This window comes from Salmo salar, chromosome ssa09 (genome assembly GCF_905237065.1).
Source record: "Salmo salar chromosome ssa09, Ssal_v3.1, whole genome shotgun sequence".
Taxonomy (NCBI): Eukaryota; Metazoa; Chordata; class Actinopteri; order Salmoniformes; family Salmonidae; genus Salmo; species Salmo salar.
The window spans coordinates 19,379,812-19,402,200 of record NC_059450.1 but is presented as its reverse complement, the minus strand read 5'-3'; the positions used below and the strand labels follow the sequence as shown (position 1 = coordinate 19,402,200).

At 45.1% G+C, this 22,389-nt stretch overlaps 1 protein-coding gene across 2 annotated transcripts in view; it reads right to left on the bottom strand.

The window, feature by feature from the left end:
- Positions 1-22,389, bottom strand: part of LOC106610846 (cysteine-rich motor neuron 1 protein) — a 50,909-nt gene that overhangs the window by 14,019 nt on the left and 14,501 nt on the right. Inside the window, exons 4-9 of one of the 2 annotated variants that reach the window (XM_014210476.2) lie at positions 17,132-17,374; positions 13,099-13,278; positions 5,713-5,916; positions 3,664-3,792; positions 3,212-3,365; positions 134-255 (exon numbers count right to left, since the gene is read on the bottom strand). In XM_014210476.2, coding sequence (XP_014065951.1) covers positions 134-255; positions 3,212-3,365; positions 3,664-3,792; positions 5,713-5,916; positions 13,099-13,278; positions 17,132-17,374 — 1,032 coding nt within the window. The remainder of the gene's footprint in view (positions 1-133; positions 256-3,211; positions 3,366-3,663; positions 3,793-5,712; positions 5,917-13,098; positions 13,279-17,131; positions 17,375-22,389) is intronic. The other variant, XM_014210477.2, reaches the window with a different exon arrangement.

Here is a 22,389-nt window from a genome sequence, read left to right as displayed (position 1 = left end):
ACGGTCACACACAAACACGCTCACACACACACTACTTTTGTTGTTATGGAAGTGTAGTCGTGTGACCGGCTGACCCAGAGGGATGAATATTGATGCGGACCAGATGAGACAGACAGACAGATGAGCACCATACCTTTGCACATGCAGATGGAGCAGCCCTTCCTGTTCTGCCGGTAGCCATCACTGCAGTGCTTGTCACAGGTGAAGGGGGGACACTTGACACAGCGACACATCTCACAGCCGTGCTTATTCCTCCTGTGGGATAGATAGAGCACACAGATGTCTTTATCAGATATGTAATGTGAGAGGGCAAGATAAGAAGGCCGTCTTTACAGGTCAAATGGTGCATGTTTCAGTGAAAGCTCAATAGCCAGTGGTCTTGTGAGCGGTCTGGTGGAATGCTGCTGTGGAGCCAGATGGTCAGGTATGATATAATAGATACATGGTTCTGTTATCCCCTGGTATATTAGTTGCCTTTGAAGAGGCCAGATAAAAGCAGCACCCTGGAACACGTGAAAGCCCCATGGTGCACAGCGCAAACACCATACCAATGCTAGAGTCTAGGGCACTGGGTTTAAAGCCAATTTGGATGCTTTCCATTTGATTCAACCTATTCAGATAGTTACTGTATTGCTACCAAAGCCTTTGGCTGATATGTGAGGCCCAGAGCAGGGCCAGATGATATTAATGCAGCCAGGTTGATTAAGGGACATAGGTACTGAGAGGCTGCTCTCTATGAACTATGAGCTCATCATCATGGTTGATTTGTAAACAGAGCAGGGAGTTCAGTTCTGTAGAGAGCAGATACAGACCCAGACACAGGGACGAGTTAGTACCAGAGGAAAAACAAACCCTGAGGAGTTTGAGAGACGATCTACATGGGGACGGAAATAAAACTAAACCCCCACTAAATGGCCTAAAGCTATGGAGGATACAAACAGAGAGAAAACAGCCTGTAATTTAGATAGGAACAGACGCAAATCATGTGACCTAGTTGGATCCAGCTATGGATGTCATAAAATGCACACTGAGCGCACAAAACATTAAGAACACCTTCCTGGCCTCCCGAGTGGCGCAGCGGTCTAAGGCAGGCTTTACTTGGCTCATCGCGCTCTAGCGATTCCTTGTGGCCGAGCGCCTGCAGGCTGACTTCGGTCGTCAGTTGAACGGTGTTTCCTCCGACACATTGGTGCAGCTGGCTTCCGGGGTTAACAGAGCGGGTGTTAAGAAGCTCGGTTTGGCGGGTCATGTTTTGGGCGACGTATGACTCGACCTTCGCCTCTCCCGAGCCTGTTGCGGAGTTGCAGCAATGAGACTAGAACGTAATCACGAAAATTGGGGTGAAGGGGTAAAAAATTACAACAACATTTAAAAAAAAAAAGAAACCTAATATTGAGTTGCACCCCCCCCTTTGCCCTCAGAACAGCCTCAATTTGTTGGGGCATGGACTCTACAAGGAAAGCGTTCCATAGGGATTCTGACCCATGTTGACTCCATTGCTTCCCACAGTTGTGTCAAGTTGGCTGGATGTCCTTTGAGTGGTGGACCATTCTTGATACACACAGGAAACTGTTGAGAGTGAAAAACCCAGCAACGTTGCAGTTCTGGACACAAACCAGGGCACCTGGCACCTACTACCATACCCCGTTCAAAGGCACTTAAATATTTTCTCGCCCATTCACCCTCTGAATGGCACACACACAATCCATGTCTCAATTGTCTCAAGGCTTAAAAATCCTTCTTTAATCTATCTCCTCCCTTTCATCTACACTGATTTAAGTGGATTTAAGAAGTGACATCAATAAGGATTATAGCTTTCACCTGGATTCACCTGGTCAGTCTGTTTCATGGAAAAAGCAGGTATTCCTAATGTTTTGTACACTCAGTGTAGATGAGCAGCAGGTTGAGAAATGATGTTGATCAGATGGGCTCATCTATTACATCACTCCAGCCTCTCTTTCTATTTGTGTCTCCCACGCTCTCTCTTTTTCTGGAACAAGTAACCCATCTTTTCAATTAAACATTGAGCTCGTTAGGTGGGATTAATTATACTATTAGTCTCTGTCGGCCACATAAATAAAACAGGAGATTAACCCTTTGTCTCACAGCAGCCGATCCACTAGCAGAGGGCACATCTCTGCTGAAACAGCAGTAAAGGCAGTATGGAGAGGCCAGGCTGAGCTCTGAGCTGGCTGGACCCTCAGTGTACAAACACAGAGACAGAAAGTCTGGCCACCTTGGGATCTGGGCTTTGTTTAAAGGTGGTGTGTGGAATTTTGTGCACCATGCTTAGCTCTGGGGCTGCTGTCTCTGTGCCGGCCCGGGCAGCAGGAGAATGCCGTGCACGTCCTGTCAGATCCGATGATGATTTAGACCCATTGAGGAGGGGAAACGCTTTAAGTCCTCCTTTGTGTCCTGCCCAAGGCGCTCAACTGTGCCAAATGTCAATGTAAACACACCTTTAGGGCTCTGACCCACTCTGACAGCCCACTGCTCAGTGGTCACGCTTTCTCCCCTCTACACTGTTGAGATAAGAAAACTGGACTGTTCAAAGCAAGTATAGTTTATGAGGTTTGTATTAATCGTGGTTTAGTCACATACGCCACAAATTATATAGTTGATGATATACTCTAGAGTTCTCTGCAGAGGTCATAAATGCAGCCAATTTATACAAAGCCGTCTCTGTGTCTTTTCATTGGTCCATTTTAGAAGCACCACTCTGCTAGAAAGGTGATGCATTACTTAGCTCATCGAGGATTCAGACTTCTGAAGCCAGTCCTGAACCGATGCTTATGAGTGATGAAGCCACCGCTTCCTGCTCCTCTTCCCCCTTGGGTTGCCTCTCTGCTGGCATCCTGTGCAGACATATCAGGCCCATCTTGAGCGGAGGCTCCAGAGAGCATGGTTCAGATACCAGAAGAATCTCATCGTATACAATTCATAAAGGCCGCTTTTGTGCAGATGCGTTTTTTTAGCGTTGTTTTGAGACGGAAAGATGATTTATGAAATGTGTTTTTCCAGCTAAAGAGAGAGTGGATTGTATGTCAGGGCCCATGTCAATAATAAACCACACAAATCACCATTCCTTCAGGCTTTGGCCTTTCAGTCGTGACCAGTGGGTCTGTAACAGCCTTTGAGCTGTGTGGAAAATAAGGGGTGAATAATGAGTAGTGCTTAACTTTAAGATGTGGAGACCATTCAGAGGACTTACACATATCCGTAGGGGCAGGTCTTGCTGCAGGTCAGGGGTCGGCACTTGGGCATTGGAGAGCTGCACTCACACACCTCGCAGCCAAAGTCATCCTTCTCGTATCCCACGGGGCATTGCAGCGAGCAGTATTTCCCCAGGTCAGGGCAGGAGTAATCTGAAACAGTTCACATGGAGGTCACCTTACCATAGGCTGGCTCATCCATCAACACCATGTTAGTTTTCTATAGGGCTTTTCATTAGCGAATTCCAATGACAAAAAAAACTGCAAATACCATGCAGCCATGGTAACAAATGAGGTGCGACAGATATTTGCTTTATGTTTCTGTATTGGAGACAATGTGGCAGGGATTTGACATTTGGAACAAGGTCCAGTATGTGTGTGTTTATGGTATGTGTGTTTATGTGTGTTTATGTATCCGTGTTTAACTCTTTGCGTCTGGTGTGAGACTCACGGTTGAGGCACTGGCAGAGCAGGCAGCCGTTGTTGTCCTGCTGGAAGCCGTAGGGGCAGTCCTTCCCTGAGAAAGAGCAGTTCTCCAGACGAGGACACAGCATAGGGCTCACCGTCTCATACGAAGGCTCTGTGGGACAGAAAAGCAGGTTATAACCTTCATATGCTGCTGCTATAACTCTCTATGACATGTCATACTATACCTGCCTCTGTGAAGCCTATAACACTCACAGACATGTCATACTATTCTCAAATGAGGCTTTTATGAGAGCAAAGCGTAAAGAGCAGTACACTTAGACACACAATCTTACACATCCATCTCCATGCCAACAGAACTGGTTCAGTGTTCACGTTGCTGCCATCTGAGAGAGAGCGCTGTGATTAGAGATAAACGCAGGGCCATTACACCAGATATAGGTGCTCTCTATCAGAGGCTTTGATGACTCTCACATGTTGTCTAAACGGCCTGGAGGAGTGCAGGAGCACGGCTTGGCTCTTGTCCAAACAGAGAAGCCCCTGTGTGGGAGTCTGGTGAGTCAGAGGCTGGCACTGGACAGACCCAGAGGGCCACATCATCACTGGAGCCCACCAGGGATGAGGTGTAATGCTGACTTGAGTCACACATGTACAAGCCACAACCAGGGGAAGCTAGGTGGGGGTCTAGTTGGGGGGGCCCTCCATTATCTTGCTACATTCAGAGGGAGGAGCACCAAACGAGCTGTAACTAATTACGCTCACAAAAAAAAAACTGTGATCCACTCCAATTAAGCTTGATCCGGCAATGCAGTCCGGAGGCTCCGTACGGTAGGTGTGACGTGATTGCGGAGCCTCGGGAGGCTTGCGCAGGCCAAATCAAGCTCTCTACCGCATCGCCGTGAGCCTCCTATAATTTTGGAACAATGCAGAGAGCTCCGTATAGGTCCGCACTGACATGATTGGTTGAAGGTAGGTTGGGGCGGTACGTCCTGTATAAACACAAACTCACTTCCTTGACAACTTCCTTCACAACAGCTACACTCTGCTCCGTGAAGTGCAGGAAATATGAATGCCCTGACTTCTGCAGAGGCCGCATGGCAGTAAATGCTGTACGGCCAATACAGACACCGGAATGACCATAAATCGGATTTAACCCCTCAGTCTAAGCCGCGCCTCATGCAGGTGGGTCTCATATTGCGGGCTGGGCCAATAAAAAAATCACAAAGGAGCCTGCAGCTGAAGAATGCTCCGTGGCCTCCCCTTTAATGAGCGGCCAACATGGCCTCCACATAGCTTCAGGGGGAGAGACTATTTTACAGTTCAGTTCCACCAGTCAGGTTTTGAGCTCAAACTGACTGTATTGTCAAACACAAATGTTTTTGTAGTTTGGTCCAGCGTAGTAGGAACAGTTCCATTTACCGATGAAGACGTTAATTGCCAGATGTACATTGACATGTTATACATCGGATGTAGCTACATTGACATGTGAGGGGGTGGCCTTTAATGGGGGTGAATTCCTGAGAATCAGCTGGCGAGTTGCAAGTTGTTTATGATATTAGTTTTGACAGGTACACTATGTTGGCTATATCAAGAGCTCAATGGAATGCCAGATGCAATTGGTGGTGGTGCACCTGACCCTTACACAATACATCAGAAACAATTAAATTAGACATTGTAATTAGATGAAAAACTGTGAGTTCATGTAACGCTCTTTCCTGCCCTATTAGGCTAGTTGAACTGAAAATTCAATCTTCCATCAAAACGTTTGGTATGTCCATTGTCTGTACATGCAATATAATACTTCAGAAGAAGTGCGACGTGAGATATTTCCTTGTGAGGAAATTGACTGCTTATGACTATGTGGGCTATGTCTAGAACATATTTAGCATTACATTTGACCTGTTCCTTGCTAGTTTCAGACCTAAATCTCCAACTACTTCAACAGTAGCCAATCGTTTTTTCTCAGTTGTATGTTTAAGGCAGTTATAAGCCAGCTGTTGTCCCTGCTACAGGCTGTATGTGATCAAATACAGTATGTGCATACAGATATTATTGTGTGTGTCTCCATACGAACCCTCGCAGAAGGGGCAGCATTCTCCAGGGATCTTGACTGGGTTCTGGCAGCTCTGTTTGCAAGCCATGGCGGTACAGTGAGGGTCTCCATCCACACACTGACAGAAGGTGCAGTCATCCTCCTTCCACTGCTCCTCGTGGCCACGCAGCTTGTTGTTCACCCAGCAACTGGCCTCTGTGCTGTCCATAGACAGGAGCTCCACATCTGGACACACAGAGAGGGAGACAGACAGAGGCTGGGATCAGAAGGAGAGAAGCGTGGGAACTATACTGTGCTGTTTGGTATGCCACCCTTACTTGTAAACGCTGTGTGGTACATATGCCTTATGACACACACTCTACTTCCTAACAGATTCAATAAAATCATCATCATAGTCATCATCAATGCCGTTGTCATCATCAACTACAGTGGAATTAGACACATTCATACAACACCTATGAATGTGGGAATGCGTCATAGCCACGTAATTGAGTTAACAAAGGACATGGTGGAATCAGAGGTGAGGGAAGCAGGATATTCCTGGTGGGACCAGGAGAAACTGGCCAACCACCAAGACCGGTGGATGAACCCTCAAGAGCTCCTCAAGGAGTCAGAGAGTGGATGTAAAGCAAATGTACTGGGATCTAATGTATGTAAGTAGAGCTGGATGGAAGAGCATGTCATATTGGAGAAAGATGAGTTAATTAAAAACACAGCGAGACATACATATCTCATTTCCTGTCTCTGCAGTGTCTAGTCTTTCCCCATAAGAGGAATTAACCTCAGCCACGTGCATGTCACACAGATAGAGTTGCATCCGTGCCCCCGAAGGCCAAAGAACAGTTCAGGGTTCAGTGCCATAAATTTCACTCCAAAGCAAAAAAAATCCCATTTAAGAGCATTAGAGTGCCTTCAGAAAGTATTCACACCTCTTGACTTTTTCCACATTTTGTTGTGTTACAGCCTCAATTTGAAATGGATTAAATAGAGATTTATTTTGCCACCGGTCTACACACAATGCCCCATAATGTCAAAGTGAAATTATATTTTTAGATAAAAAAAATTGAATTAATTACAAATGAAAAGCTGAAATGTCTTGAGTCAATAAGTATTCAACCCTTGTTATTTCAAGCCTAAATATGTTAAGGAGTAAAAATATGCTTAACAAGTCACATAATAAGTTGCATGGACTCACTCTGTGTGCAATAATAGTGTTTAACATGATTTTTGAATGACCACCTCATCTCTATACCCCACACATATAATTATATGTAAGGTCCCTCAGTCGAGCAGTGCATTTCAAACAGAGATTCAACCACAAAGACCAGGGAAGTTTTCCAATTCCTCGCAAAGAAGGGCACCTATTAGAAGAAAATAAGACATTGAATATCCCTTTGAGCATGGTAAAGTTATTAATTACACTTTGGATGGTGTAGAAATACACCCAGTCACTACAAAGATACAGGCATCATTCCTAACTCAGTTGCTGGAGAGGAAGGAAACCGCTCAGGGATTTCACCATGAGGCCAATGGTGACTTCAAAACAGTTACAGAGTTTAATGGTTGTGATAGCAGAAAACTGAGGATGGAACAACATTGTAGTTACTCCAAAATACTAACCTCATTGACAGAGTGAAAAGAAGGAAGCCTGTACAGAATAAAAATATTCCAAAACATGCATCCTGTTTGCAACAAGGCACAATTTGATGTAGTTCTGTCCTTGAGCTGTTCTTGTCTATTAGTGTTCTGTATTATCATGATTCATGTTTTGTGTGGAATCCAGGAAGAGTGGGGATACTAATAAAATACCAATACCAATGTAATACTGCAAAAACATGTGGCAAAGTAATTAACTTTTGGTCCTGAATACAAAGTGTTATGTTTGAGGCAAATCCAATACCACACATTACTGAGTAGCACTCTCCATATTTGCAAGCATAGCGTCGGCTGCATCGTGTTATGGGTATGCCTGCAATCGTTAAGGACTGGGGAGTTTTTCAGGAGAATAAATAAATGGAATGGAGCTAAGCACAGGCAAAATCCTAGAGGAAAACCTGGTGTCTGCTTTCCACCAGACACTGGGAGATGAATTCACCTTTCAGCAGGACAATAACCAAAAACACAAGACCAAATCTACACTGGAGTTGCTTGCCAAGAAGACAGTGAATGTTCCTGAGTGGCCGAGTTACAGTACCAGTCAAAAGTTTGGACACACCTACTCATTCAAGGGTTTTTCTTTATTTTTACTATTTTCTACATTGTAGAATAATAGTGAAGACATCAGAACTATGAAATAACACATGGAATCATGTAGTAACCAAAAAAGTGTTAAACAAATCGATATATGTAAAATTGTAGATTCTTCAAAGTAGCCACCCTTTGCCTTGATGACAGCTTTGCACACTCTTGGTATGCTATCAATCAGCTTCACCTGGAATTGTCACGTTTGTGTGTATAGAAGGACCAAGGCGCAGCGTGCTCTGAGTTCCACATTTTATTTTTGTGAAACTTTACAAAAAAAATTAAAATAAAGAAACAACCAACAAACTGTGATGACAGAGGTGCTACATGCACTGACTCAAAATAAGATACCACAAACAGGTGTGAAAAGGCTGCCTAAATATGATCCCCAATCAGAGACAACGAGATTGGAAACCAAATCAGGCCAACATAGAAATACAAAACTAGAGTACCCACCCTAGTCACACCCTGACCTAACCAAAATAGAGAATAAAAAGGATCTCTAAGGTCAGGGCGTGACAGGAATGCTTTTCCAACAGTCTTGAAGGAGTTCCCACATATTCTGAGCACTTGTTGGCTGCTTTTCCTTCACTCTGCGGTCCAACCTATCCCAAAGCATCTCAATTGGGTTGATGTCAGGTGATTGTGGAGGCCAGGTCATCTGATGAAGCACTCCATCACTCTCCTTCTTGGTCAAATAGCCCCTACACAGCCTGGAGGTGTGTTGGGTCATTGTCCTGTTGAAAAACAAATGATAGTCCCACTAAGCGCAAACCAGATAGGATGGCGTATCGCTGCAGAATGCTGTGGTAGCTGGTTAAGTGTGCCTTGATTTCTAAATAAATCACTGACAGTGTCACCAGCAAAGCACCCCCACATCATCACACCTCCTCCTCCATAATTCATGGTGGGAACCACACATGCGGATATCATCCGTTCACCTACTCTGTGTCTCACAAAGACACGGCGGTTGGAACCAAAAATCTAAAATTTGGACTAATCTCAAATTTGGACCAAAGGACAGATTTCCACCGGTCGAATGTCCATTGCTCGTGTTTCTTGGCCCAAGCAAGTCTCTTCTTCTTATTGGTGTCCTTTAGTAGTGGTTTCTTTGCAGCAATTCAACCATGAAGGCCTGATTCACGCAGTCTCCTCTGAACAGTTGATGTTGAGATTACTTGAACTCTGAATAATCTATTTGGGCTGGAATTTGAGGTGCAGTTAACTCTAATGAACTTATCCTCTGCAGCAGAGGTAACTCTGGGTCTTCCTTTCCTATGGCGGTCCTCATGAGAGCCAGTTTTATCAGAGCTTGATGGTTTTTGCAACTGCACTTGAAGACATTTTCAAAGTTCATGAAATTTTCCGCATTGACTGACCTTCATGCCTTAAATGAATGATGAACTTTCATTTCTCTTTGCTTATTTGAGCTGTTCTTGCCATAATATGGACTTGGTCTTTTACCAAATAGGGCTATCTTCTGTATACCAACCCTAACTTGTCACAACACAACTGATTGGCTCAAACACATTACAGTTTTTTCCAACTGCTTACACACAAAATCTTTTCATGTCACACGATTTTTGAAACCTCTCACTCAAAGTGCAAAACTACACACCAAATATCCAAAACCATAAGCTATTTCTCAGCCTTTGACTCAGTTGTCAATTGCATAAAACACTTTTTTCTAAAACACCACACACAATACTCTACCTAAAACACAAAAATCTAACAGGAAGTGACTTGCTTTCCTTTTCCAAACACAACCAATCAAAATGCTACACTTATTCACCAGGTCACACACACACTCCTCACATGTGCAAACACTAATTGCTTAACTGATCACTAACCAATCACTGCTTTCCTGTAGTATAGGCCTATAAATAGGTCAAAGGTCAGATGACCTGTTTTGAACAATGGATGCCAACAATGGACAGAGAGCAAGAGGAGTCGGAGGGAGAGGCAGGGGACAACAACGAGGAAAAATTCAAAGACTTGGAGTTGGAGGAAGAAGAGGATGAGGGCAAAGAAGAGAAGGAAGGAGAGCCATCTCTGATGAGATTAGGGCAACACTTGTTGATCATGTGATCAACCATGGTTTGACCATGAGAGAGGCTGGACTGAGTCCAGCCCAACTTGAGTCGATTTACAGTGGCGTCCATAATTCATACCTTCAGAAATGAGAACAGGTATGCAACTATCTAATGACTATTTTAGCATTACAGTAATGTACTGTAAAATACGTATGACTGCATAGTATTGCATAAACGTTTGTAACTCTAAGCCATCCATTTACTGCACTGCATTGAATGAATGAGGTTGGTTATCATGCTGTACTACCTTTTTTTTGTACATTGTTTACAGTTCCTATGCTGAACACATACTGTTTGAATTCTGTACAGATTGGAAAGGCAAAGACATCATGGAGGACGAGGACGCTTGTTTACAGATGTACAAGAGACTGCAATTATAAATATGGTTTTGGCCAACAATGCAATTAGGATTCGAGAGAATAGACAGCATATCTTGAATAATGACACCATATTTAACAACATCAATGCTGTAAGCCTGTCGACCATACAACACATCCTCCAACGGCACCGAGTGACGATGAAACAACTTTACAAGGTGCCATTTGAGAGAAACTCTGCCAGAGTCACGAATATGCGACATGACTTTGTAGAGGTATGTATGCAACACTATTTCCCGTACTTCAGACATACCATATTTACTCATCTGTATATCCTTTTGTCTGTTATAGAGTATTGGAGCTGGATGCCCATGTAATTCACCATGAATTTATGTGGATGAGGTTGGCTTTAACCTCACCAAAACCAGGCGCTGAGGAAGAAATGTAATAGGACAGAGGGCAATTACCAATGTCCCTGGACAGTGTGGGGGTAATAACTATGTGCTGCCATCACTCAAAACGGGGTCCTCCATCACAATGCCACACTGGGTCCGTACAACACTGGCCATATGCTCACTTTTCTGGATGCAATTTACACAATGCTTGTCCCTGATCCAGATCAGGAGCCTGCTAGATTTGTGGTTTTATGGGACAATGTTAGTTTTCACCAGGCTGTTCTGGTCTTAAACTGGTTTGCCACCATCCACAATTTGTAGTTTTGTACCTACCCCCATATTCACCTTTTCTAAATCCCATAGAGGAATTCTTCTCAGCCTGGCGCTGGAAAGTGTATGATCGCCAACCCTATGCCGCTTCTCCAGGCAATGGAGGACGCATGTGGGGACATAGAGGTTGCCTCTGTCCAAGGTTGGATATGCCATGCTAGGAGATACTTCCCTCGATGTTTGGCAAGAGAACCTATCTTGTGATGTGGACGAAGTATTGTGGCCAGACCCAGTCCGGAGAAGAGATGAAGTGTAGCTTAGCACTGGTGACTGAAGCTGCCATTAAGGCAAAGGGGGGTTACTTTGAAGAAGCTCAACTATAATATATATTTTGATTTGTTTAACACTTTTTTTGGTTACATGATTCCATATGTGTTATTTCATAGTTTTGATGTCTTCACTGTTATTCGACAATGTAGTAGGTGTGTCCAAACTTCTGACTGGTACTATAAATCTACTTGAAAATCTATGGCAAGACCTGAAAATGGTTGTCTAGCAATGATCAACAATACAATCTGACAAAGCTTGAAGAATTTGGAAAATAATCGGCAAATGTTGCACAATCCAGATGTGGAAAGCTCTTAGAGACTTACCCTGAAAGACTCACAGCTGTAATCACTGCCAAAAGGTGCTTCTACAAAGTATTGACTTAGGGGTGTGAATACTTATGTCAATGAGGTTTTACCCATTTGTTTGAAGTCTAGGACCACAACATAATGAAGCCTGTTTGAGAGGTAACCCAGAAAACACATGGAGCTCCATTTGAGGTGATGTATGCCCTCTGAATTCTGGGAATCTATTTTGATGACTTAAGAGTTTACCATAAATGATCATGATTGTTTTTATTCAACAATTTATTGTGAAGAGAGGCAGGCCATTACCACATCAGTGCTGTGAGGTGGAGTTGGAAGGTGGTCTGAGGGTAGTGTACTGAACCTGTGTGTGGTGAAGGAGTGGGTCTCCCTAAAGACGGAGTCCTATTTCCCCGATTTGATTCCAGCAGAGATTTGGCTGCTGTGATTCCTCCATCTGTGTGTGATTATACTGAATATGAAGCAGTTCTGCTTTCCTCTCAATCTATCCTTTTATTTCTCTCTCTATCCATCTCTCACACTATCAATAGCAAGCCTAAAAATACAAATTATAATGCCTTCACACACAGCCTTGAAGCACTTTTAGGGCTGTAGGTGACTTGACCTGTCTAGAAATAGATTAGAACAGGTGTGCAGCTTGGGTTGCTCTTAATAACGACGACAAACCAAATACCACCCCCAGCTTAGAACAGTAACACTGACAATGGCTTCATCAATGACTGGAGCTTTCCATGGCCAAGCAGGGACACAAGATGAAAGCATTCCCCAAAATCTCAGGGGCTGAACATTCCAGGTGTACCTCCAACACTGACCTCCAATAACCTCCCTCAGTCTCCCTCCCTCTCATGTGTCTGATCAAAAACACTGGCAGCCAAATCTGTCCACCACCACTATGCTTCACGAGACCGTCATTTGTTGGCCATATGCGCTGCCGAAACCCAAGCCTTTTAACAGCTCCAACCGCAGGTACCAGTGTTTTTACCTGCCTCTGAGGGCATGTGTTTTAGTGTCGAGGACAGGTACAAAAGGGGTCTCCCTCCATTAAGGCTACCAGATATAATGAAGCCGAAGCACTCACTCAAAGGAGGTTTATGTTCCTGACCTCCTACCCATTGCTCATTCTTTTGACCGGTCCTTGTATGTGAAGCATGTTAATGACTGCTGAGTCCAGCTGAATGTAAACGGAAGCCATTAAGGTAAGGATATTGTACAGCGTGTTGGGAGCCCTGGGGGAGTCTATTACAGCCCTGTCTGCTCCGTACGTCTGCATGCCTCCCTACTAGCCTCCCTGCCTGTCTGGCCACACTCAGAGCAACACTAATGACAAACGGCCTCCCAAACTGTACCAGCTCACCTCCACCAATCATACAAAATCTCACATACCTATAAAACTATCTGTAATAGATACTGTTGTATAACTTTAAAATGATGTGTGTACCTATGCATACAGGGCAGCATTCTCCCTCTGGGATGTAGAAGTTCTCACAGTCCAGTTCCGCACATTCCGCTTTGGAGCAGAAGGATATCCCTCCTCGACACTGGCAGAGCCAGCAAGGGTCCATACGGTACACCTCCCCCTCGGAAAACTCCTTCCCGTTGTGGACACACTTGGGGGAAACTGGGAAAGTGGAAGGGGAAACAGACGCTGTCAACCTGAACGACATGTGGGGCTCTTGATGGCTAACATACATTCACGGCTGATGAATGAACATACTATGCTAAACCATCCCATTTGGTATGTATTAAATAGCTTATCCACCCCAGGTCAGAATGAGTTTGTTGCTTCTGTAACCGTGCATTAACTCAGATGCAATAATTACAGTGTAGCTAACTGTAGATGGAACAGAAGTGTATTTGTGTAAAGTCGTGCTGAGCTATGCACTTGAGCCGAGAGCCCTGGGGACTGGACTCCAACAGCATTAGACAATGAAGCCAGCTCCATTGGGTGGAATTTAGCAGAGATCTGTGGAGTCTTGGTGGAGGTAGCTCAGCTCAGCTCAGCCCAGTGCTGGGTAAAATAAAACAGCAGCGGGCTGGGCTGGCACAGTGTGGTCTGGAGTGCTGGGCTGCAGACAGCAGACAAGCCATGTAAAGCCAGCGTAAGTACCAGAAACCTCCACTGTCTGTCTCCAAGCACCGGTCCACAGAACAATGACTACTGTACGGATCATTAGAGACCCCTAACAAGCCCTGAGCAGCCGCCTCGCAGACACTACCGTCCAGCCACTGCACACGAAGCTCCTGGATCACCCCGAGAGAGTGGGTGTTTGTATTTGTGTGAGAAAGAGAGTGGTAAAGGAAAAGCACTCTCTTTATTTAGTATTTCATTCATCAAAGACAGCTTTTATCGCCATAAAGTTCTATAATTTCAGTGATTGCCATATGTAATTTTATTGGATTACCAGATAAACCATTTGTCCATGAAACTGTCATTGGCTATGACTATGACTCAGTGACTCAGGGCCTTGAAAGACCACATTAACTTCTCATTAAAACCATGACCATTAAGTTACTGCAAGAGAATGGTTACGTAAGTAGACCCTGGTCATTGTTTAATATACGGTGGAGCGGAGGGACAGGTACCAGCAAACCACACACATGAGAAGTCTGCCTCTGGCATTCAAGGGTGCCCAGATGCTAACAAATGTAGCTAGCCCTATTAAGGTTTCCATGGGGGGAGGCAGCATCTGTATACCATACCCTGGTAGTGTGCTGTTCTGACCCCTCACCTTTCTCCCTGCTTCCTGGACCAGCCCTGCACTCTAATACAAAGCAGGTGGGCCAACTGAGTTGAAAGTAAAGTGAGGATTTGTTCTCTCTCTCTCTCTCTCTCTCTCTCTCCCTGCCTGCCTGCCTGCCTGCCTGCCTGCCTGCCTTGCGTGCAGCATAACCAAGCAGACAAAATGCAATAAGTACTTTGCCGGGCAGAAATCAAAAGGCATGGCAACATTTTTAATGCTTGGGAAACAATAGGAAGTCACATGACAGGATGTTCACATGTGATTTCCGCAGTATTTGTTAATGGTAATCCCTAAAACAAACTTGCGGCAGAGACACTAAATTCCATTCATGCATTCTGATTTCCAGTCCAATCCATATTGAGGATGGGATAGTGGCTGGGGCTGAAGGTGCCATAAAACCCTGACCCTGGCCCACCCTAAAACATTCATGACAAACTCACATGGTGTGACTTGTCTTTCCCAGCAAACAAAAATGCAAAACCCAAATGATAAACAATAAATCTTTATTTTTATTTATTTTTACCCCGTTTTCTCCCCAATTTCATGGTATCCAATTGGTAGTTACAGTCTTGTTTCATCGCTGCAACACCCGTACGGAGGCGAAGGTCAAGAGCCGTGCGTCCTCTGAAACACAACCCAACCAAGCCGCACTGCTTCTTGACACAATGCCCACTTAACACGGAAGCCAGCCCAGCCAATGTGTCGGAGGAAACACAGTGCACCTGGCCACCGTGTCAGCGTGCACTGCGCCCGGCCCACCACAGGAGTCGCTAGCGCACGATGGGACAAGGACATCCCTGCTGGCCAAACCCTCCCCTAACCCGGACGACACTGGGCCAATTGTGCACCGCCCCATGGGTCTCCTGGTCGTGGCTGGCTGCGACAGAGCCTGGACTCGAACCCAGAATCTCTAGCGGCACAGCTAGCACTGTGATGCAGTGCTTTAGACCACTGGGCAATTCGGGAGGCCATGATAAACAAGAATTCTGTGGGGATTTTTCTCAGTTAACGGCTTTAAAGTTCTTGAAACGCATGTACCATACTAGTCTACATCAAGTGTCCTGTCCTGACCTAAATCCATGCTACATGCGACTCCAGACTGTTTGCTCATCTAAGAGTTGATAAACAGTAGGCTGCTGTAGCATGGTCATTTGGGACCATCTGCAATGTCAGATAACATCAGGTCAGAAAGACCATGCCAGCTCCTGTCCAGTCACCCAGACTCATTCTTCAGCCAGAGCTGGAAACGGTCTCTCATCAAACATGGCCAAAACACACAGGTCCATTGTCATATTAGTCTGTACACTGACCAAAACCCCACCAAAAGCCAACCTCTGGTCTGTAAAATCATGTGCTCAATGCCTAAGGTCGCTGACAGCTGGGTACTATTATGTGTTTCACAGAGAAATATTATAGGACGCCCAAACTTTGTTAATAATAGTGTGTTTTGTGGATGGGGCTTGGTGTTTGTGAGTGACCCAACATATGTGGGATGTTTCTTTTCTGAGGAGGTCTTTGGGGAGACTGGGGGGGATACTAGGGGGTAGGTGCCATGTCTTCATCCCCAGTCCCTCTCTGTGTGATTTCTGATGTGGGCGCAGTCACGCAGGGCTAACCGCCAGTAGGGCAGGCACAAAGGGCGTCAAGTCCGGACCCAAAGAGCAGCAGACACTTGTTATCAAAACACTGATCCCCTAGCCTCTGCAGCCGCCATTCAGCCCTCACCGGCCTGCCTGACTCGATTACACTCCCCCTGGCAGACTGGAGCACATAAAAAGCATTCCCATCAATGAACTGTTGAACCTTTTCCTTTTGGACGTGTGACCAGACAGGAACTCTTTGACACTGCACTTCTGTTGAGCATATTGGTAGCCTAAGCACTTTTCTGGTCACTGCACTCATTAAGTTCATTCATTCCGGGACAAGGCACACATTTATGGACGCAGAGGGGCCAGAATGGGAATTTGTTCTGTTGGTAAAACAGCAAATATTTGCTGGGAGCGCAGAGTAAACAGCCAGGTTCAGGTCCCCTCCCTCCCTGCCTAACTCCCTCTCTCCCTGACTCTGTGCCTCCCTGACTGGCTGATTGGCTAGCTGCTGTGAATGTGAAATCTAACTCTGGGCTGTTGGAGGAGGAGAGTGACTTGGCTGCACTACCAACATCTGCTCTCTCTTTCTTTCTTTCTCTCTTTCTTTCTTTCTTTCTTTCTTTCTTTCTTTCTTTCTTTCTTTCTTTCTTTCTTTCTTTCTTTCTTTCTTTCTTTCTTTCTTTCTTTCTCTCTCTCTCTCTTTCTCTCTCTCTCTCTTTCACACACAAACAAACACACACACACACACACACACACACACACACACATACACACACACACAGAATACCAGTTGCGAACACGCTCCACAGAGACAATCTGCCTAACGAGGCTCATTATGATTACTATGCCTAGAGGCGTTGAGATTATTTGCGGATATACCCTGAAAAAAAAAGTGAACCGTCGTCACACTCTGCAGCGGCGGAGAGACTGATAAACAACCCAACCGTAATTACCATCTCATTACTGACTGTCCTTTTCATCACAGGACATTTAGTCAACTGGGATTTTGGGGGGAAATTGTTTTCTGATTCAAATAATTACCTCCGCAAAGGCATAACATTTCACACCAGCACCACTTCTCTCAGCAAGAAAACAACGAAGACTACACCAGTTCTTGGCCTGCTAGGTTTATATACATTACCTTTGAGGCATTCGAACACATCGCAGCAGTCCCCTGGCTTGCCGGTGGCCTGGCTGAGTGGTGCAGTCTTCTGGCCGGAGGGGCACCGGGGCTTGTGGCACGCGCGGAGGTCACAGGTGCACTGGGGGGGCACAGTGGGGCAGCAGCCAGCAGGGGGAGTGTAGCTCTTGGTCAGAACCGAGCCCTCAGGGCAGGAGGGCACGGACAGAGCAGGGCATGTGATCCCGACACACTTCAGCTCCTCTGAAATATACATACACACACACCGAGTCAGTCACATACAATAACAACCCTCAGTGAGGCATACTGTAACACCACCTTCCACCCGGCTCCAGGCTACAACAGTGCCCACACTGTTCGCAGGGCGGCAGGGGAAAAGGGGGGAGAGGAGTGGGTCTCCGAGGCCTGCATGCTAGTGTTAGTGGAACAGTGTAGAACAGTGGTGCTCATGTTGCAGGCTTGGGGCTGAGTTCACAGCTCAGTACAGTCATCAGATCCCCTTCACTCCGTGGCAGCTTTACAGCATCCTGTTAGGATGGAGAGTAAGAGCTACGCTAGGTTCTAGACACGACAACCTCTCAGCACATCCTGTCTAATGCCTGCACTGATCTCTGCCTAACCACTGGATCCAGCTCTCACCCCAAACAGCCTCTCCGTCTCACCACCCATTAATACAAGGCCATGTTCAACACTGGACTTTTTCTCCTGCCCTGAGCCTTATTTTAGAAATCACACTACACTTAGCATAGCAGGAAGCCAGAGCCAACATAATGGTCCTGATACCCTGGTTAGGGGGTGCAGGGGGCTCAGGGGTATACTTTGGACACCATTCAGGAAAAGAAAAGTGGACTGGAGTGCCCCTCTGTACTCATATTGTAGAAGAACAGTAGCTACCTTACAAAGCTTGGCTTACCCGATCCTTAACCACTGTTTATTTTTGGTTCTACCATGTCACTGTAATATATACAGAGTCGAGGGATTGGGTGCTGCAGACTTACATCCTGTCCAATAATTGTCAATGTCTAAGTCATTTCACAGATCTGCTACTAGGACTAGGCTAGAGTGTAGATCTATGACTTTTACGGAGGACTAGGGAAGAGAGAGTGGAATGGTGGAATAAAGCAGTGTATGATGATGACAGTGGAGAAAATTGGTAATTATGTTTCTATTTCATGTATTCCCTTGGGCCTTTACGAAAGGCCATGAAGCAGATAAATTACTAATAGCCTCATAAGAGAGGGAAATGTAATGTCTATGATTGCGTATGAGAGGAATACTTCTGGTTTTGGTGGAGAGAGGATAAAATGGGTTGAAAAAGTTTGGGTTTGGTGGATCGTCTAAAAGCTGGTTTGTTGATGTCCTTCCCAGACTTTCGGCGGTTCCCTGGTGCAACACGACTCTAGCAGAGGATGTGTCTCATCCCTAACATTCGAGCACCTGTAAGAGGATCCCTGAGGCTGTTCCCACCAGATGGGAAACTGAAATGACAAATGGAGGGACTGGAGCCCAGGGTTCTGACTGTTGCCCCACTGACAGACAGTCCAACTCCACATACAGCCAATGACTCTAGTATTACTTTCAGTGGTCAAACCCTCCGAGGTCTGACCCAATGCTCGCTTGGCATGTTAATTGTCTGGTTAAGAAGTCATTTGAAGTTTGCCTGACCCAGAAAAGATGAAATGTTAAATTGTGACTTGAGCAGGAGAATCATATTTGGGGTGGGGGAATATCTGACAGATGAAATTAAGGATGAAGGTGTTGGATTTTCCTTCCCTGAATAAATAGTGCAGGAGTGTGAGGTAGCGGTCTTCACAGGTCCACCCAAACCGAATACCCCAGACCCAAACCAAGACCTGAGCCGTCCGGGTCCAAAATTCTAGCTTTTCCAGCAGGTCCGGGTCAGGTCCTGTTTGACTGTCATCGGGTCTTTGGTCTATGTAACTACAGCTGATAGACCCGAGTGATCCTGAATGGATCCGACCAAGGATCTGCATAGCCTACAGCATATTTATTGCACGCTAATAAGGGGAATATAATGACAATAATATAAACGCTACATGCAAAAACAATTCTGAGTTACAGTTCATATAAGGGAATCAGTCAGTTGAAATAAGTCCATTAAGCCCTAATCTATGGATTTCACATGACTGGGCAGGGGTGCAGCCATGGGTGGGCCTGGGAGGGCATAGGCCCACCCACTGGGGAGAGGCCCAGACAATCAGAATGAGTTTTTCCCCACAAAAGGGCTTTAATACAGACAGAAATACTCTTCAGTTTTCTCAGACGATCCCGCAGGTAAAGAAGCCAGATATGGAGGTCCTGGGCTTTCGTGGTTACATGTAGTCTGCGTTTGTGAGTCCGGTTGGACGTACTGCTCAATCCTCTAAAACAACGTTGGAGGCGGCTTATGGTAGAGAAATAAACATTAAATTCTCTGGCAACAGTAATGGTGGACATTCCTGCAGTCAGCATGCCACTTGAGACCTCTGTGTCATTATGTTGTGTGACAAAACTGCACATTTTAGAGTGGCCTTTTATTGTCCCCAGCACAAGGTGCACCTGTGTAATGATCCTGCTGTTTAATCAGCTTGTTAATATGCCACACCTGTCTGGTGGATGGATTATCTTTGCAAAGGAGAAATGCTCACAAACAAGAATGTAAACAAATTTGTGCACAAAATTTGAGAGAAATAAGCTTTTTGTGCGTATGGAAAATTTCTTGGATCTTTTATTTCGACTTTACATGTTGCGTTTACATATTTTTTCAGTATATAAGGCCTAGTCAACATATAAAGATATATTTCTTAACCAAAAGAGCAACTTCGCTGATAAACATAAAAACAATTGTCACTCGGGTCCAATTGAAACGGACCGGTTAGGTTACGGGTTGGGTCTAGGTCTGGTTAATGTTGGGTTCATTCAGGTTTGGTTCTGATTGTTTTCGTAGCCGGGTCCCCCTTTCAGGGCCGAGTGGCGCATCTCAGTGCTAGAGGCGTCACTACAGACCCTGGTTCGATTCCAGGCTGTATCACAACCGGCTGTGATTGGGAGTCCCATAGGGTGGCGCACAATTGGCCCAGTGCCGTCCTGGTTAGGGTTTGGCTGGGGTAGGCCGTCATTGTAAATAAGAATTTGTTCTTAACTGACTTACCTACTTAAATGTTAAATAAAAACAAAAAATAAAATAAATACAAATATTGGGTCCATTCGGATCTCTTTCTGATTGTCCTCGGGTTCATTTGGATCCGGGTCTGGTGGTGATCGGGTCCATTTGGGTTCGAATCCAACTTTTTGAATCCAAAAAGACCTTTAGTGTGAGGTATCTGTACTGTACTGTTTGCTCTAGGAACCTGTGAACAGTGGGGGCAGGCACAAAGCTCGCATTGATAAACTTTGTTACTGAATAGTGTCATAGAGAAGGGGGAAAATTCCCCTGAATTAAGTCGAGCAACAACCCTTTTAACGGTTTTTAGCCTAATTCCTGCATTTGAGTTAAATAAACTTCAGTTAGATCGAAATAATAGCTCTGAAATCAGCCTAACAGCAGTAAGTCAGTATCAAATCAAATCAAATGTTATTTGTCACATGCGCCGCATTACCGTGAAATGCTTACTTTTCCAACAATGCAGTGTTAAAAGTAAGAAAGATTAGCCCCCCCCCCCAAAAAAGGAAATAGTAACACAGTAAAATAACAATAATGAGGCTATATACAAGGAGTACCGGTACAGAGTCAATGTGCAGGGGTACGAGGTAGTTGAGGTAACTGTAGGTCGGGTTAAAAGTGACTAGGCAATCAGGATAGATAATAAACAGAGTAGCAGCAGTGTATGTGAAGAGTGTGTCTATGTGTGAGTGTGTGTACGTGTGCTGCTGTCCAATAGAGTGATTTGCGTATAAAGACTTTTTAAACCATGAATTAAATGTTGTGCAATGGTTGCATTGAATAAACTTTCAGTGTATTGTATGTGCCCCAGTCAAAGAAAACAGATTGCTCATTCACTTCTAACAATGGGTGGACTGGAGAACGCTTGGAAACAAGCTGGCATACATACTAGTGTCATTCAAATGAATGATATTGTAGCCATTCGTGGAAATGCTCCAAACCAAGGAGGTCCAATTAATATACTTTTCTAAAAGATACATTTATGAGCAAAACAGGCATGCAAACAGCATGGTAAACTCAGTGGAAGATAGATTTCAGCACATGTTTGTGTTCTATTTGGAAGCACCAATGGGGTAATTAGCTAGTCAGTGGTCACTAGAGCAATCTCTGTATCACAATGGTTGCTATTCTCTAGCTCAAAACAAAAACACAAAGTCCTAATTTGGCATGCTTGATAAATTCAGTCTGTAGAATGGCCAAAATATTCTCTTGTTGGGGTGGTGAGATAGTATGGAACCCTAGCAACACTCCAAAGCCTTAATACACACACACACACACACACACACACACACACACACACACACACACACACACACACACACACACACACACACACACACACACACACACACACACGCAACCTGAAGCCGGGCTTGAGGTGGAATCCGAAAATTGGTTTATTACCACAGAATGGGCAATTGTAAACAATGCATATTTCTGGCATCTCAGAGCCCATTCAAGAAAAAAACCTCTTTGTAAATTAGCCTTTTTTCTACAGAGGGCACAGATGCACAGTATTTGTCTGACTAGAGCAGCTCTGGTAGGCAGAGGAGGCTGTGTTGACAGCCTGAGTTTACTCATGGAAAAAGCACACAATGTGAGTTCTGTTCAGTGACTGACTTTGGAAGCAAGTCAGCAGAGAACAAAGCTGTCTTAGTACAGCTGCCCTCCGTGGGCTTCTGGTCCGTCCTCAGGTTTTATACAGTTTGTCCGCAAAGGGACCCATCAGGCCTGTCTCTCTCTCACAAAAGCTGTGGAGGTCTGGCAATGTGCCCACTGGCGGTTGGGGCTGAAAACGTCTGCATTGTTCTCTTTAATAAAGAACTAAGTCTGAAAGGTGGCAAAAGCCACAGGGTCACAGGAGAGAGAAACATAGACATCTGAACCTCACACTCTAGTTAGAACAGTCAGGAGAGAGAGCAGCAGCAGCCCACCGTCCACACTCAAAAACACACACAGACCTCACAGCTCCTCGCTCTCTCACTCTCAGGCTAAATATTTGTGGCTGAAAAACGGGATCCTGGTGTCTCAGGCAGCAGAGCTGCAGCTGCAGGTCGAGTGCTCTCTTCTCTCAGAGTAGCTCAACACACCCTTC